Source organism: Arctopsyche grandis, chromosome 2 (genome assembly GCF_051622035.1).
Source record: "Arctopsyche grandis isolate Sample6627 chromosome 2, ASM5162203v2, whole genome shotgun sequence".
Taxonomy (NCBI): domain Eukaryota; kingdom Metazoa; phylum Arthropoda; class Insecta; order Trichoptera; family Hydropsychidae; genus Arctopsyche; species Arctopsyche grandis.
The window spans coordinates 21,549,654-21,569,256 of NC_135356.1; the positions used below are offsets into that span (position 1 = coordinate 21,549,654).

The following is a 19,603-nucleotide window of genomic DNA, read 5'->3' on the forward strand; positions in this document are numbered from 1 at the left end:
CGCCAGATGAATGAGCTTTTTCCATATTTATAAAAAGTATTAGGTATGTAAAGGAGCTCATTACATCTAGTCATTCTATTTGGCACACGCAATGATAGTCTGCTCAATAATTGAGGACAGTCGATCGAGCCGTTAAGGATGTTCAAAATTGTTGAGATGTCAGCTATCTCCCTTCTTTTGACAAGTGGAAGTAGATGCTGATACCTACAAGCATCTTCATAGGAAGTATAGGATAATCCAAAACGGCTACTGATGTACCTCAAGAATCTCTTCTGAATGCGCTCCAATCTGTCTCTTGCACCAGAGTACTCTGGGTTCAAACTCAACAATACTTCTTACATATGCACAATATAGTATTTTGTATGATTTAATAGAAGTAAAGCATTTGGAGGACCGGATGACGAACCCGAGGGCCTTCGACGTTCGAGCTACAACATTGTCAATATTTTATTTATTTTATTTTTTTATTTTATTTTATTTTATTTTATTTTATTTCATACCAGGAAGGCATTACAGGTAAACCCCAATGCGCCTTCCTGGCCAAATTACAAACAATACAGCATTTTTTATTATATACATAAGTCGCTAAATTACGAGACACTGACAAACTCGACAATTAACGAGACATCTATGAATTGTACATACATTTTTATTGTAATATTTACATTAATCATACTCAAATAGTGGTGACATAGTGGGTAGGAAGGATTTTTAGCCAATTTTTAATCGGGAATCGTTTCAACAATGAAATCAGAGAAAATTGGCAAACTCTGATAGGAAACGATCAACCAGGAGTCACAAATCCTGGTCTGACCAGCAGCATTACAGATATACTCAGAAAAATTCTTTTCAATCGAGGTCAGCTCAAGGGATCGAACTCGGCGCCTCTCAGTGTTAAGCAGAAGCTTAACGACCGAGCCACGCTGCTGGCTAAATATAATATAAATATGTTTACTAAAGGATAGATCAGAGTTTAAAAAGACTCCCAAATCCCTAATTTCCGATACCCTTGTGAGTCTATGGTATATATAGTTGATTGAATGAGGACAGTCAACTGGACATATATCGAAGAAAGGAACGGTTAATAAATTAAGTTTTCGGGTGTACAGCCCTCTTAATACGGTAGGAAAAGCCTGTTCCTCTTGTTCCTGTTGTATCCTGCTCGCGCAAATTAAGTGAGTATGTACCGTTTACCATGCACCATTTTTTTTTGATCTTTCGATTTAAGATTTTTCGATTTTCGATCTTTGCCTTCAGATATTTGCGTTTTCGGTTATTTCACATTCCGGCTCGTCATGGAGACCGCACCGAATTGTATAATGCTTCATTGTTTTCGTTCGATATGTATCCCCTGAGCATCGAGCCTTTGCTAGAACAGTCGATGCAGTTGATCGTCTGCGCCAGAGCGGCGGGCGGGATATGCGCGTGGGGGGAAGTAGGGGCCCAGCATCCGGAACCCCTCGCGCCCCCGCGGTTGCGCCGGGGGCGCAGCCCCTCGCGGGCACTCCGCCCCACCCCGGGGTGCAATGCGGAATCGCCATTCGGGAAATGCACACGAAAAGTGTGTATGGCGGTGGGTGTCTATAAAAGGCGGCAGTAACCGGAGCCGTGGCGCTCCAGGAATAGCCTGGCTTGGCGGGGGCGGCCGGAGGTGGGGCAGCCGCCTTGGTGGGCAGCCACGGCCCTCGACACCGGCACGCAGTCGAGCCGAGCCCGGCACCGGAGCGTCCCAGCAGCCGTCACCATGTCGTCCTCAGCAGTGGCCAAGACGTCCAAGTACACGTACCGGTCCAGCGGCGGCGGCACAGCTGACGTCAGCATCGAATACAGCGCCGACCTGAGCGCGCTCTCCAGGCTAGAGGTCAATCCTCCACCACCAATCCTCAACTCTACTCAACTCAACTCAATCAACCCCAAAGTGCCCTTCGGCCCTCGCTAACAGCGACCCCGTCTAATCCCGATACCTCGAATGGGATCGAACACGGACAAAAAAAAAAAAACAAAAAAAAAACAGGGTCAATCAATCAATCAATAGTGATCGTGCCTCTAGGACACTCCATTGAAAAGTCTCGTCAATTTCAAACAGTGAATCAATCGTACAGTAGTCGGCCATGCCAAAGTCGTTGCATTGGATTTTAAAGTTAATAATGCAAAATTTATAAGATATAGTGTGAAAACGATAAAGTTATAGGCGTTCAAACAATTAAAATCTGACAAGACGAGTGGGTGGCGGAAAGTCAAACGTATAAGGCTATCAAAGCTACCAAACGTCACGGTCTTCGAAAATTTCGCAAACATTATTATTACGATTATATTTGTCACCATCGAAATATCTATGTAAATCGATTGAAATATCTGTCGTTGACCAAACCGCGCAAAATGGCAAAGTTTCAAAACGATCGGAAGAATGTAGGAATTTTAGCTGGATCGTTTGCGAAGTGAAACATATAAATAAAAAGATTGATATTATTCAGTAGTGTTTATATCTCGCGAAGGGGTATTTTATTCGAATTTAATTGGGCAGGTGTATTAGTGAAATTTTACAAATGTATTAGTGAGAATCGTGAGATAAAATACGGTATTTTTTATGTTTTGAATTGTGATCTTGTATCAATGAGTATATCAATGCGATTACGTCACGCATTTGTCGATTTGTTTGTGTTTAAAAAAATTTTAAATGAGACGCGAGTGAAAAAAATCCTTATTGTATATTATATATGTGTGGAAATTGTGTAAATCATACAATCAATATGATGTTTTTATTTTTCCAGGATAAAATTCGTCTGCTCCATGACGATTTGGAATCCGAAAGAGAGTTGCGCCAGAGGGTGAGATATAATTTATTTGTGTTTTGCTTTCATTAACCGCTTTGAATGTGTTGGAATTGAATCGGGGGAAAAGTTATAAGTTATTGTGAACTTTTTGTATTGAAGTTTTGGTCGCACAGTCAGTTACGAAACGAGTGAAAAAAAGAGTCGCCTGAACTATTTCGGTATGGCGGCTGAAAACTGATCAGTATCTGCCTCCTGGTCAACATTAAACTATTTTACAAATAGTCAAGGCCGTTCTGAATGTATCAGAGTGTGTGTGTGTGTGTGTGCAAACTTATGCCAATATATGTTTTTCAATGTAGAAATACCTAGTTTACATTTGAATTTTATTTCGGGATTGTTTGCTTGGAATTCCAAACAATGACGCAATGAAAAATTTAAAGTGATGGGCACTTGAAATATTTTTGTTTGTATTATAATTCAAAAAAAGTTCGAATTTATTTCATAATAATTATTAAAAGTAACAAAATGTCTGCCAATACAAGATATCTTCTTTTAATTCAACCGTTATTTTTTTGCATTGTTCTTGAAATACTATGCAAATTATATATGTATGTATGTATGTATGGCATCTTAAAGCCGTCCCATAAAAAAATTTTATGTGCTGGAAAAAAATGCAGTAAAATTGAATCAATCGCTCTCTGGTTATAAAGCTTCATGTCATTTGACAGACAAACATTGCATTTGACATATAAATAAAGTTTTCCCTATCATTTTGTCGCATCTAAAATAGATTTGAGGTAGACTTCCATAAAGTAGATTTCAATTGAATTATATATAATATTTACCGATTTTATATTTTATATAAATATGTATGATAATCTTTCATACTAATAATACAATAGGTCAAAATCATAAGCCTTTTTAATATCAACCAACTGGAAAGCTTCCATTGTGTGTATTTTCCAATTTGACTTTTTTAAAATTTTTTAGGATTTTTTTTAAGATTTTTTTTTTAAATAAAAATTTATATAAATTTATTTAAAAATTTATGTAATTAAAAATTCCAAGATTCTAAATATTAAAATGAAAATTACAATTAAATTACTTCAATTTTAGCTAATCGCTGTATGTTGGTAAAATATCAAAGCGGTCTAAAGAGTGAAAGTGGTTCAAAATCAGATCACAATTTTTTGACGGGCAGGAATTTCAAGGAACTAAAAGAGTGAAGCTAATAAAAAGTAAAATGAGACGAAACACTTTCAAAATTAATTAATAATTGTCTGTTTTTCATTAATTTATTTATCTCATTTTAAATCCAATTAACTCATTAGTCATGAAGGTATTTTATATGAATATAAGAAATTTTCAACTTTTTGGTAAAAATAATTATGATACTTACTTTCATTATTCAACAACTAGTGGTTTTACCCGGCTTCGCTCGGTATTTGTAATATAAACCGCTTTAACATGGCTAATATTAAAGTCAATTTTTTATTAAATGTATTTGAATAGTTTTATTTTATTTAAATTTATTTGAATATTCTTTTGTTTTTCTAATTAAATTTAACGTCACGGATTTTACGAACTAAAACTTAAATACTTACATACAAAGTCTCTTTTGAAATTATATATTTAAAAAAATGATGTTAATGTTTATTATTTGACCTCTGCAATACGTTATTCATCATTTGTATACATATATAGAGAAAATCTTATATATAAGTATATATAATATATAAAAATAATCAAAAAGTTTATAAATATATCGCGAAGGAGCTTTTTTTAGATCTGAAAGCGAATTAGCGCCGGTTTTGTTTACATCATTGTTGCGATGCCAAAATTGAAACTAGAAAAATGTGCTATCTCCAACTGGAGCATGAGCCGTTCAATGCTCACAATTTCAAATTTCGTAAGGTTTGTTTACAAAATTAATTGTAACTAAAACAGGTCATCGTCGATTCCCGCCTGTCAAATCCAATCGAACACACGTCTCGCCGCGTCAATTAGCGAAATCCAGGTCCCAGGTGCGAATGGGGCTCCTCTTCCTAGGAGTGCGTGTGTGTGCCAAAAATAGGCCCGCATACCTAAGTTTCAGTGGTTTGAATGTGGGCCAAGTTGCTCGGCCGAAAATGAAAAATAAGTTGGGAAATTTCTAACAAATAGCGTGGGCCGCGGGCATTTTTGGGTTTTTGGCGTGTGTGCGCGCGTGGCATCTCAAATAACAAACCATCTAAATTTGTCACGACGCGTCGCATGGCCGACGGTGTTGGATAACTACCACTCGCATCGTTTTGATTTGAACGACTCGTTTGTTAATTGGCACATTTAATTGGGAATCTATCATTTTGGGTGAGGTCGCGCTGTGTTGCGTCGCGTCGCGCCAGCGTGCACGCAGCCTCAGGGCATGAAGCTAATTAAAAATCTATTGAATCCTATACAAATTTCATCATATTGATATGCTTTTATTATTTGTGATAAATTTTCTATGGGTTTTCTTTATCATACATACATAGAACCTTCATATAATCTAATATATAATTTCGAAAGAGACTTTGTATGTAACTATTGTTGGTTATTAGAATTCTTGACGTTCAATTTAATAAAAAAAACAAATGAATATTCAAATAAAATAAAACTATTCAAATAAATTTAATAAAATGTTTACTATTAGATTGGCCATGTTTAATCGGCTTATATTACAAATACCGAGCGAAGCCGGGTAAAACCACTAGACTAATCTGATATATAATTTCGAAAGAGACTTTGTATGTATGTATGTATGTTTTGGTTCGTAGAATCCGTGATGTTAAATTTAATAAAAAAACAAATGAATATTCAAATAAATTTAATAAAATTTTTACTATTAGATTGGCCATGTTTAGTCGGTTTATATTACAAATACCGAGCGAAGCCGGGTAAAACCACTAGTCTAATCTGATATATAATTTTGAAAGATACTTTGTATGTATGTATGTTTGTTTTGATTCGTAGAATCCGTGATGTTAAATTTAATAAAAAAACAAATGAATATTCAAATAAATTTAATAAAATGTTTACTATTAGATTGGCCATGTTTAGTCGGTTTATATTACAAATACCGAGCGAAGCCGGGTAAAACCACTAGTCTAATCTGATATATAATTTCGAAAGAGACTTTGTATGTATATACATATGTATGTATGCTTTTGTTCGTAGAATCCGTGATGTTAAATTTAATAAAAAAACAAATGAATATTAAAATAAATTTAATAAAATGTTTACTATTAGATTGGCCATGTTTAAGCGGTTTATATTACAAATACCGAGCGAAGGCGGGTAAAACCACTAGTTATATTTAAAAGAAAAATGGGAAACTTTAGAGCTTAATATTACATATATTTTTAAAATAGTACAACTGATATACGAGTCGTTATACTTTTCCACTTTTCTTCATTTCGAGAAACATCTCGCAAAACAATAAATATTACGTTTTGCGTTTAAAAATACTTAAAATACTGTAATAAATAAGTTTATTCTGCTTTCCCAAGATTCTGGATATATCGAATTAGAAGAAGCGATAACAATTTGTGAATTAAGTCAAACAGAAATAGTGTGTATTGGAACTGAAAATTGGACTCCCGCCACTTTTAAATATAACGATTCATATACTGATGATTGTTAAATGTTTGAGAAATACCAGTATTTGGTATAAATATAATTGTAGAGAATAATGTAAATGAGTTGAATTGTATTTTTAATGCAAACTTAGAATGTGTGTCTTTGTGCGTGAATGAGCTTTTGTTTAAAATAAAATGTAATTTAAATATAATATAACTGAAATATCGTTTTTTGGTTTCTATTCTTCAATTGAATGTAATGAATGTGATTTTATGTTTTTCAGATCGAAAGGGAAAAAGCCGACCTTAGCGTTCAAGTGATCCAGCTTTCTGAACGTCTCGAAGAAGCTGAAGGTGGAGCCGAAAGCCAGGTATAATTCGTTCATATATACATATGTATAGTTTCATTTACATGTACAAAATTAGGGAAATCTTCTGGAATATTAAATTAACAATTTCTATCATTGCACTTTTTAAACAAAAGGTGAAATGTAAATTAATCTACATACATACGTTCTATTTTTGATATAAAAATATCTATCATAAAATTTATAATTTCATCAGATTTTCTGATTGCAATGAATCAACGAACTTTTTTAAAAACAGGTCTGTAAAATAAAAAACAGGTCTAAAAACGAATAATTGCATTTTAGTTGTTTGGTGAAGAGCCATATTTTTATTCTACGTGCATTTTTTATGAATGATTTTATTAAATATTATTTAAAAATAATATTTAGTAAACGGATTCAAATAAATAAATTAAACAGAAGAAAAATTCGCTTTTTACCAAATACTCAAAATGGATGACTACCTATTTTTTTTATAATACAAATAGACATTTCAAATAATTAGTTAAAAAAATAATAAAACCTTTCAAGTGCATTTAAAAAAATAAAGCGCAGTTAAATTATTATTTTTATAGACATTGTAAGATTGAAGTTGAGATGATTATTTATTCATGATAAAACTAAGGTACATCAAATTCTATTGATTACAAATAATCTTTCTAATTTTTAAGGAAATTTTTTATGTATTACAAACAAAAATTGAATATTTTTGTAGTTCAACTGGTTTTTATAAATATATTTCATATTATTTAAATAAGTGTACGTACAATATAAATACGACATTTCGAAATAAAATAACGGTCACCTCTAAATATAATACCTACGTAATGAAAACCGCGTATTTTCACAAATATATTCAATATGATAAATAATAATATTATATAAAATTTTATACTAAATTTATTAAACCGTTATAATGAGAAATCTTTTTTTAATCTCGAAAAAAAGCTTTTTTTTTATAAATATAATTTTATCAAATCACTAATTTATTTATAAATACACTTTATTTTATTGCTATGTGCGAAAATGTTTTATTTATTTATTATGTTTGCTGGCGTTGTATATATGTATTTTATAGCGACAAACATTTTTTGCTTGTGTACAAAATTTGCGTTACTGATGAATTATCAATATATGAATGTATAATATAAAAAAGCACACGAAATATTAAATTAAACTAACAGTTTAATAATGGTAATAGAAATTTAACTAAAACGACATATTATATGACACATACATATGTATGTAGTTGTGTGACTATAAACGTATAACAAATAAAAATCACGAAAACTGATGAAAAAGGAAATGTTACATTCATATTTAGAATATATTTCAATGACATTGAAATTTGACCATTTATAGGAATCATCATCTGCGTTTTTGTTTGATATTATAATAACTTCATTGAACCTAAATCAAATAATTAATAAAAAATCATATTATAAATGGCACATTTAAAATTTGTAGAAATTCATGTGTGCATTTATATATGGACTTTGTATGTACTTTTTATTTATCATGTAACAATGGAATTGATATGTTAAATAAAAAAAATAAAGCATTGGAAATGCAAAATTTATATACATAAATATATCCAAAGGTGAAATATGGAGTACAAAGTAGTAAAAATAAATATATATATATTATATTATTTTAAATTAAAAGATGCTTTGTATAATAATTAAAGAAAATTAACTGATCTTAACCAATTTATATAAAGAATAAACATAGTTTCGTATGTAATAAATATAAAAGAAAATAAAAATTCGATCTACGCCGAACAAATATAGCTCGATATTTTCAAAAGTGACTTTTCAACAATATATATTGTAGATTCACGCCGGAAACTGAAATTTTTAGCGATATATCCTTGTGAACTGACTTTTGCATTTGTCTTTCAGTTCGAGATTAACAGAAAACGTGACACTGAATTGGGAAAGCTGCGCAAGCTCCTCGAAGATGTTCACCTCGAGTCTGAGGAGACCGCCCACCTCCTCAAGAAGAAGCACCAGGAGATCGTTGTCGATTTCCAGGAACAGATCGATGTCATGACCAAGGCTAAAGCTAGGTGTGTACACACTCAATATACATGAAGTCCGCAGAAACCAAAAACAAAATGGCAACTCCAAAATACAAAAACGCTTTTCGTTTCTGCGGACGACATCCATTAAGGTGATGGCATAGTCAAATTTAAATTTCAACAAAACTATAAAAACCAATTTATGTTATAAATTTACATAATTTGATTATGCCTTAGCCTACATATAAGAGTATATGTATGTATGTATGTAGTAAGTATTCCTGAAATCCTTTTATATGTTAAAAATATATGCAAATCGTTGGAATTTAATTAATTTAAGTGAAATTCTTTTATAAATATAACCAGATTTATAATAACTGAGATCAATAAATCGAAAATGATACAAATAAATAAAATAATAATACAATACAATGGAAAAAAGACATCTTGATTGCTGACTTCATTTATAAAATTGCATTATCATCGGCGAGTTGCAGCGTATACTTTGAACATGTTTTTTATTTCCAATATATATATATTTACTAAATACTATGCGATTTTGCAAAGCAATATATTTTTTACTGTTTATTGATATTTTTTCTGTACTTTTTATTTTGCTATTTGTCATAATTTAACAATTTACACATATATTGAACAATGCATAATCATTATTGTATTTTCAGTACAATTGCACTATATTTATGTTGCATTTATTCTAATGAAAAGCAAAGTGTGTTTATAAAACCAACGAATATATGAAGGCATTTAAATTAAATGTATATTTGATTTGTTTGCAGGTGTTTAAAATACATTTAAAATAATTTTCAAAAGTTTGGTAGCCGATTGTGACACGGCATTGGCATGATAATACACACCGTGTATTTTTGATTCACGGTCAAATTGTTTTTCACTTTTGTATGTTGTTGCACTCATTGCTATTGCTCGATTGCATTATGCACGTGGCGATTGTACGTATGACATGTTTTTCTTTAACATGTATTTATGTTTTTTTTGGCGAGCGTCCATCCTACACCGTAATGCTTTTCAAAAATAGCCATACGTTTTCACATCATTCATCTGTTGTATTTTTGTGTACTGCGTATACAATGTGTCTATAAAATAAATATAAAAATGGAACATTGCCTAATGAGCTGTTCATATAATATTATGTAAGATTGAATTTAAAAAACGTATTTTTTTTAAATGTACATATGTACACATATTCATAATCAAAACAAAAAGTGAAATGAAATATGAGCAATTGGATGGCAACTTCATACTATTCTAAAATTATTGAAGTCAACGCATATAAAGCATTAATTTTAAATCTAGTATTGAATTTACTAATACCGCACAAAGTTGTATTAAAATATGTCATATTTCCAACGTGTATGTTTTAAACTTTCATAAAAACGTAAAGGAGGTATGTAAAAAAACAATCCATTTAATAAAAAATCAATTAAAAATGTACATATAATACATATAGATTTTATGATAAAAAACCGTTTAAATAATTACTAAATCAAAGTACTAAAATAAAAAATGAAATTGATTTTTTGAATAAAAATAGATTTTTTCTCATACTACATAAATGTTTTAAAATAAAAATAATAAAATATAATCGATATTATACCTACAAGTATTAAAAATCTATAATTTTTAGTTGTGTTTTTGATATTTGTAATTACAGTAATTTAATTATTTGATAGTTTTTGAAAAATTAGGAGAATTATATACATACATATAATATACAACCCAATCCAATTTATGTTTTGTGGAAAAAATAAAACATTTACGTTGAATTACAGATCAGACAAAGAAAAGTCCAAATTCCAAGCTGAAGTATACGAATTGCTCGCTCAAGTCGAAAACGTAACCAAGGAGCGTTTGATTATCGTAAAGCATTCAGAAAAATTGGAAGTCAGCATCAACGAATTGCACATCAAAATCGAGGAATTGAACCGCACCATCATTGACATCACATCACACAAGACTCGTTTGTCACAAGAAAATATCGAGCTCATCAAGGAAGTCCAAGACTTGAAGGTGGGTGCATATGTTCAACATGTATATTCTAAACACACAAACACACACAAACGTGTCAATCATAAATTTATAATAAATACGTGTTAATTTCACAGGTAAATATCGAAAGCATCATCTACTCCAGGTCTCAAATTTCCAGCCAACTCGAAGACGCCCGCAGACGCCTTGAAGATGACGAACGTCGTCGCCAGATTCTCGAAGCTACCCTTCACCAGGTGAATATGTTGATATAACAGTGAAAATGTTCAAGAATGTTGAACTTTTTGAACGTTTTGTTTAATTTTGACTGTTTATTTGCACAGGTCGAGATCGACTTGGAGTCTGTGCGAGTACAATTTGAAGAGGAGTCCGAGGCTCGGCTCGACCTCGAAAGGCAACTGGTTAAATCCAACGGTGAATGTCAACAATGGCGCTCTAAATACGAGACCGAGGCTGCTGCCCGTGCTGAGGAGATCGAAGAGATCCGCAGGAAGTATTCTGCGCGCATCCAGGAACAGGAGGAACAGATCGAAACACTCATCGTCAAGATCAACAACGTTGAGAAGCAGAAGTCTCGCCTCCAGAGCGAGGTGCTTAAACTTTGAACATACATTTTAATTAAGGTTTTTTGAATCGGAACTAACTGGGGTGTTGCCCAACAGGTTGAAGTACTCATCATCGACTTGGAGAAGGCCAACAGCACTGCTCGCGACTTGCAGAAGCGCACTGAACAACTTGAGCGCATCAACATTGAGATCAAGACCCGTCTGGAGGAAACCGTACAATTGTACGAACAATCCCAGAGGGATATTCGTCTCAAGCAGACCGAAATCCAACGCATCTCACATGAGCTCGACAAGACTAGGGAACAAAAGGATACCCTCGCCAGAGAAAACAAGAAACTCACTGGTAATTATACGTTATTATATTGTTACAAAATACTTTTTGATCCCACTTTTACTTCTATTAAATTCAACTTGTTAAGTCTTGTGAGATTGAAAATATGAGAACTAGCATGTTGGATCGATGCGCTCAATTCTACTCGTTTTCTTAACTTTTCGTATGCTTGAACAGGAGTTTGTATGTATATCTATATATATATGTATGTATATATAAAAATGAATGTCTGTGTGTGTGTGTGTGTGTGTCTCGAATAGGCTTCCTAAGCCACTGAAGCGATTACGATGGAACTTTCAGGATTTGTTGTATGCATGTCCGGGAAGATTACTGTGAAAAAAAAACGGGAACGGAAACGGGAAAAACGGGAATGAGTGTCGTTCGCTATAATTTCAAATGTTTTCGCGTCGCAACCAGGGTGTTCGCTGCCTGCGTTGTTCCGAAAAATGGGAACGGGAATTGCATGCGTTATTGTGGCATTGCAACGCATGCAGGGCTCAGCTAGTTGTATATAAAAATGTTTTAAAATACTTTATATATGTTTCACTTCGCTAATAATCCAGTTGAAATTCCTACATTCTTCCGATTGGTTTTAAACTTTGCCATTTTTTTGTATACATGTATGCAGGGCTTTTTTTGAAAAAAAAATGTGTCGGATCTCACTTATTGTAGTTTTTTATTAGAAAAGGTTATATTCAAATTATATATTATATAGAATATTCGTTTGAAACATAAATAATGTCAAAAAAAAAGGTGCCGGAACCACCGCGTTACATGGGAAAACGCGTTACATTTTTTCAAGGTTGAAAGAACCAGTTGTTGCCAGCAGTATATAAGTAGATCGGTGGCTGCGTTAATGCTAACCACAGTGAAGCTCAAGCCCTGGGTTGACCTCGATTGCAGAGAATTCATTCGGAGTATTTCTGCAGTGCTGCTGGTCATATTTGGATATTTGTGACAAGTCGATCGATTCCCATCAGAGTTTTTCCAGTTTATTTGATTTCATTTGTTGAAACGGTTCCTTATTTAATTGTCAAAACCATCCTATTTGTCACCACTATTTGAATATGATTTCAAATTTATACTCTATACATTTATATACATACATATGTACAAGTTTAATAATATAGGTGTCGGTCATGGATAAAACCCGTAATATATTTAATGATGAACAGTTTCACTAGGATAGGTCAATGCGCAAATGGTTATAACGAATCCTGCCCTCAAATTATGTATGCTCTTATAAATTTGAAGGACTATGTTAGTGCTCTTAGCTCCACCTCACAAAATTCAGTGCAAAGTTGTATTGATTAAAATCTTTAAATGATCATTAACCAGCAGTATGGACTAGTGGTTAGCATATAAGGCTTTCGAACTGAGTGGTAACGGGTTCGAATCCCACTGGTTGCTGTTGGCCAGACGTTGGTTTGTAAATCCAGGTCAATCGTTTCCTATTAGAGTTTGCCAATTTTTCTATGTAATTTTGATTGAAATGGTTCCTGCAAAATTAGCATTCCTGTACATTTCTCTCGCAAAAATTTGAGTTATTCAGCATCTAGATTTTTCGCTGGTTTATATAAATGCTGCAAATTTCCCCATAGATGTTTGTAGATTTTGATCGTATTTGCCTTGTATAATTCTTACAATGCTTCTACTCAATTTTTGACAATAGAAATGTAAAAATACATAATAATTATGTTTTTATGAACGATGTTTCTTGATCTGTATAGTACACTCGTCACTTTAGAACGATCAGTAAGAAGAGTGTGCATGATTGATTGAATGAAATAAAAATAAAATAAATAAAGCCTCTCAAAACAATCGCCTTCTCAATGAGTAATAGTGAACATCACCTGGTCATTGGGCAATAGAAATTTGTAGGAGAAATATAAAGGCAACTGGTTCCTCAAACACTTTTGTGTCGTATTTATTAAAACATATCAAAAAGTTGCCGAAGGGAAAAATGCACCACGCAATAGGTAGGACATGCAAGTAAAAGAGGAGCTGATGATGCCATTAAAATCATTATTTCTTTGATTTGTAGACGATTTGCATGATGCCCGCAACCAGTTGACCGACTTGACTCGTCGCATGCACGAGTTGGAATTGGAACTCCGTCGCTTGGAGAACGAACGCGAGGAGTTGACCGCTGCTTACAAGGAAGCTGAAGCCGTAAGTAGTTTTTATTTTAATGCTGAATGATTTTAATGATCTTGAGATCTGAGCATATTTTGACTGATGTCAATTGACTTTCTGTAGGGTCGCAAAGCAGAGGAACAACGCGCCCAACGTCTCGCCGCAGAGTTAGGTCAGTTCAGACACGAAGCTGAAAGGCGTATCCAAGAGAAGGATGAAGAAATTGAATCCATCCGGTCAGTAAATTACATTGCATCCTAATTTTATCCCGTCCGAGACGACTATTGTCGGCAACGTCCTATCAAATACCACACACGTCTATTTTCGACTCTTCAAATCTACTTTCGTCCGTCGAACTGTCGTTCTAAATTTCGAACAATTCGAGCAACATCCGCCAAATAGAATCACATTCGAGACACGATGATTTATTGCATACAAATTATGCTGTTCTGGTGTAGTAACCACTGCAGTGGCGCTGTAACTGCTATACGTCATAAAATTTTACGCAATTTCGTCATCCTATCTGTAACCAGAGTCTGATTTACCATATATTATAGTCACGCCATTTGCGTTACTGGCACTTTACGCATGACGTTTATAGCGGTCATCCGTGGGGAAAGTCTTAAGATTTTTTGAAATCGAATGTATTTATTTAACTCCTATCATTGAATTTAGAATCATTCGGTCATTGACCAGTAGCTGCTGAGTTGCATGCTTTTATATATGTATGTATGTGTGTATTTTTACATTGGATATTCACAATGATCCTCACAATAAAAACTATTTGACCATCAAACAAACGTGCAGTATGTATTAGAAAAGTGCAGTAGAAGAGTACACAAGCTTCTGAAAATAAGTTGTTTTCGTTCTAAATAAAAAAAACCGTATTTATTGAGTATACATACATATATTCACTAAGAGTATATTTATAAAATCACAATTTAGAAATAGAACAAAAATGTCGAAAGTAGATTTGAAGAGTCGAAAATAGATGTGTAAAATGTTTTAATCAATAATGGAAGATGATTGCTTTTTTGTTTATTTGTCCACTATGTATGTAAATCTACAGTTTTCAGTACAGTTTGAACCACCAAATTCGGTATATGTACTATTTCATGGTACTCTACCTTTGATTGTAGACTGCATAATTTCCTGAAAAAGTTTATTTTTTTATTATTATTTTCCAACTTTTACACATCTGAGCAACGCCGAGTAATTCGGAAATCATAATATATTAAAAAATTCTTTCAAAATTACTCGTTGAATTTCAAAGGCCGACCCAATAGTTTGCTATGAAGTATGGCAAACACAAATTCATCACATTTATATGACGGTATGCAGCCGAAATATGGAATATCAATATTTTGATTTGTTCAAATGCTAAAAAACAGGGAATAAAAACGTATGTAGTAAGAGGTATGTAGATAATTCAATGGGTAGATAGGGTGTCCCTCTTGTATAGTTCGAAATATTGATATACTGGATTTTGATACGCACTATTCAATCGTGGTCGGCATCCATTTCAGATATATATTTATATGAAGTATGCGACTTCCGATGACAATGTTGCAGCGTATACATAGATATGCAGGCGGTGATGTATGAGAGCAAGTGCCCAGTGGCTATATCCAGCCATCGAGCGCGCTGCAAATAGCAAACGACTCGGTTGGCTATTTACCCATCAACGTCATCACATCGACATATCAAGGTTATCCAAAATCATATTTATGCCAATGTGCGGCACTTGTCCTGCTTAGTGCCACCTTTGACATTGCGCAGAGATGGCAGGCGTGAGAGTGGTGAAAAAATGGGAGAAACCGCCGACGGCCGTCTACGAGGATAATTATGGCTACGGCATCAACTACTACCAGCCCATGATCGATTACATAAATGCCAAGGAGAGTGGTCTATCTCCGGATGCGCCACACCTCCCTTGGAACAACGAGAGGGCCCTGGCGCCATATCGACCCGGGAAGTTGGTACAGTGCTACAGCAACGAGGACGCGAAGAGACTGGCCCAGGAAACTGCCCAGCGAGCCAGACACGACCTGACCCATTTCAAAATAGCCAAACGCTCCGACTTCTCAGTGTGCAAGGTGGCATCGGCAGCCAACGTAGAAAAGCACGTTCGTATCGATTCAGCTGCAGACAGCGCACACAAGAAGATCAACTCGCGGAAGTTGCAAGCCGCCAAGCAAGAGGCCAAAGAGAAAATGGACGACCTGAAACAGGAGATCGAGAAGATGGAGCAAGCCACGATCGATGCAGCATTCGATTCTGCCGCCAAGTTTCTGCGTGGAAAATCCGCCAAAGCCATCGAAGCCACCCTCCTATCCGAGAGCATGAAGAACATATCCTCCACAACTTCGATGGACATCAAATCCTTCCAAAGGAATCAAGTGATCAACACCCACGACAGCAGGGCTCACGCCAAGCTCATGAACGTTAGGGCGCAACAGCAAATAGATGCTGAGTTTTTGAAACCGCTCAGCGATTTGAAAGGAGAACTCAAGTCTTTCGATAACAAGAGTTCTCATTACTTTATGGATAAGAGGTGATTTCGCAGGTGCAATTGGTTAAAAAACATAAAAATTGGAGACGGTGTGAAGCACAATCGAAGTGTGACGTTTTAAAACAATTTCTTTTTAATTTGTTGTTGCAGCAAGCAGACCAGCATTGAAATCGAACAGCTGAACGCTCGCGTAGTTGAAGCCGAGACCAAGTTGAAGACTGAAGTCATCCGCATCAAGAAGAAGTTCCAGATCCACATCACAGAGCTCGAGCTCTCTTTGGATGTCGCCAACAAGACCAACATCGACATGCAGAAGACCATCAAGAAGCAATCTCTACAGGTGCTGACAAAAAAACCGTAAATTTTAACCAATCAACATTTGTGCAATAATTTAAATTAAATTTCCCTTTTGCATATCAGTTGACAGAAATCCAGGCTCACTACGATGAGGTCCAGAGACAACTTCAAGTGACACTCGATCAATACGGAATTGCCCAACGTCGTCTCCAATCCCTCACCGGTGAAATTGAAGAGATCCGTGGCAACTACGAATCGGTAAAGCGATACTTAATGCGTATTTATGGACGTGTGATGCTATTTTGGTAGACCGGCAGTTTGATCATTTGCTTTTTTGTTATTGTAGTCATTGCGTGCCAAGAGGGTTGTCGAGCAACAGTATGAGGAGTCACAGACACGCATCAACGAATTGACCGTCATCAACGTCAACTTGGCCAGCACCAAATGCAAGATCGAACAAGAATTGTCCGTCATCGCCGCCGACTACGATGAAGTCACCAAGGAGTTGCGAGTCAGCGACGAAAGATACCAACGCGTACAGGTAGGACCAACGACCTGATTTGATCTGACCACCAAACTATTGATGTCATCTGAATATTGAATTTAATTATTTATTCGATTTCAGGTTGAGCTTAAACACACAGTTGAACACTTGCACGAAGAGCAGGAGAGGATCGTCAAGATTGAGGCCATCAGGAAGTCTCTGGAGATTGAAGTCAAGGTAAATTCAAACTTTATATGGTTTTTTTTTATTAACAAAAAATAACCTTTTCTATTTATTCAGAGATTAATCTGTCGTAGCAAATTTGAAACTTGATTGAGCAAAAAAACTTAATTTAAAGTGCTATATATTTTACAATTATGCAATCATTTTTAAAACAGAGAAGACATTTTCAAATTCATAATTACACCATTGATTTAATAGCGGTATAAAAATATGTGATGATTGTTTCATTTTAGAACTTATCCGTCCGCCTCGAGGAAGTCGAAGCCAATGCTATCGTCGGTGGAAAGCGCATCATCAGCAAATTGGAAGCTCGCATGCGTGATCTTGAGTTGGAATTGGACGAGGAGAAGAGGAGGCACGCCGAAACCATCAAGATCTTGAGGAAGAAGGAGCGCACCGTCAAGGAAGTGATCATCCAGTGCGAGGAAGACCAGAAGAACATCTCCCTCCTCCAAGACTCCCTCGACAAGACCACCCAGAAAGTTTCCATTTACAAACGACAACTTCAGGAACAGGTAACTAACGTAAAGTAATCAAAAAAAGGGCAGAAATTTTCTGAAAAAGTGTTATTCATTAAAATAATCACCTTTATGTCCATCTTTCGTCAATTCTTCTGACTACATGACTTGCCCATTGTCATCTCAATCTCTTCACTCGCTCCACAATGTCAGCTAATCTCATTATAGCGAGCATATTAACGTTCCATACCTTTACAATTGTGTAAAAACAATATGTATTGAAGGCAAAATACAATACTCACAGAAGTATCGGAGTAAATAATATAACGAGTGATACAAAGGCTTCATTGCAAGTTTTTCTTCAATAAAACGCATTTAATGAATGCATATTAGACATCTTTATTATATCTGGATGTTTGTTCTATGTCAATTATACACATTTTATAATATCATTAACATGACATTTAATTGAACTAATTCAAATGGTCAATGATATTTATTGATAATTTTTCTGATCTAAATTTAATAATATAGATGGAAATCAGGTCTGGTTTCAACAAGACGATTCCTCATCTCACTATTAAATATTATTTCTTTTGTGTTATTTTAAAAATAAAATGTAAACTGATAATCAACAAATGCATCTGAATGGACAACATTTAAGCTGTCATATATGCCGTTGAAAATTTTGAATTATATTCCACATGTAATTGCCATAAAGCTGACAGTAAAGATTTGTGATGTTTACTTGTAAAATATGTATTTTATTTAAGAAAAAATTCCAATCTGCTATTTTGGATCAAAGTATTTTTGTTTTAAATTAAAAGTCTACCCCGATATTAATTATATTGGGTGTCTTTTTTTCATAGTTCAATATAATGACTGAAATTTTAATTGATTTTCAGGAGGGTATGTCTCAACAGAGCGTCACACGTGTGCGTCGTTTCCAACGCGAGCTGGAGGCTGCTGAAGACCGCGCTGATACCGCTGAAAGCAACCTGACTCTGATCCGTGCCAAGCACCGCACCTTCGTCACCACCTCCACAGTGCCTGGATCACAGGTGTACATGGTCCAAGAGACCAGAACCATCAGCGAATAAGCTGATCGTTTCTTCACACAAAACAAATATACATGAATACACACACACACACACACCCAAACACAAAAATACACAAACACATAATGACACATAACAAAAAAAATCATCGATCAAACATCGCACCATCACGGGACATTATTTATAATTCGCATTATGCGTGACTGTAAATTAAATTTAATAAAAAAAATTTACATACACAAATAAAACACATTGAGAGATATTTCTATTTGTACTGTTATTTTTATTTGTTATTATATTATTTTTTTTATGATGTATCGCTTATCTGGTAGAGGCGCACACTGGCTTTTTCCTACATTTTTTTGTTGTTTTCTTGTTTTGTTAATTGAACGTAGTCCCGAGCACTGGACTGAAACTGTCGATCTAAACCCGGATCCTCGGACTGTCTGCCGTAGTCGGTGAACTATGTGAAGTCTTGGGATCGAACAATGGTTTACTGATTTGAAGCGTAGCACGTATATTTACATGTAAATGTGTGTATATAAGCACGTGTGGTTTTCGTTGAATGCGTTCCATCATCACAAAGGTTAATTTTGTCGACGGCCATCAGCCGATAACGCGACATAGCATTTCCATCACCAAACAAACATTAGGTAACGTATAATAAGTGAAATCGCAGTCTTGAATATCTTACAATTTGTGCCTATTATCTATGATAATTATTTATTTAATAAATGTTTTTAAATGAAAAACTAA

At 34.5% G+C, this 19,603-nt stretch overlaps 1 protein-coding gene across 1 annotated transcript; it reads left to right on the forward strand.

The window, feature by feature from the left end:
* The first annotated feature begins 1,376 nt into the window (after positions 1–1,376).
* Prm (Paramyosin) lies at positions 1,377–19,603 on the forward strand. The gene is made up of 16 exons (XM_077445705.1): positions 1,377–1,861; positions 2,772–2,828; positions 6,655–6,741; positions 8,619–8,785; positions 10,546–10,783; positions 10,879–10,998; positions 11,086–11,352; positions 11,425–11,671; positions 13,704–13,831; positions 13,919–14,031; positions 16,458–16,647; positions 16,728–16,862; positions 16,951–17,145; positions 17,230–17,325; positions 17,565–17,846; positions 18,695–19,603. The coding sequence occupies exons 1-16, from the start codon at positions 1,745–1,747 to the stop codon at positions 18,887–18,889; spliced, it is 2,634 nt and encodes an 877-aa protein (XP_077301831.1). The 5' UTR covers positions 1,377–1,744; the 3' UTR covers positions 18,890–19,603.

Excerpts from the sequence above, each read along its gene's own strand:
- Prm (XM_077445705.1), top strand. The coding sequence starts at position 1,745 with ATGTCGTCCTCAGCAGTGGCCAAGACGTCCAAGTACACGTACCGGTCC. Across the intron at positions 11,353-11,424 it reads AGTCTCGCCTCCAGAGCGAG|GTTGAAGTACTCATCATCGA; the intron begins GTGCTTAAACTT and ends GTTGCCCAACAG. Across the intron at positions 17,326-17,564 it reads CTCTGGAGATTGAAGTCAAG|AACTTATCCGTCCGCCTCGA; the intron begins GTAAATTCAAAC and ends GTTTCATTTTAG.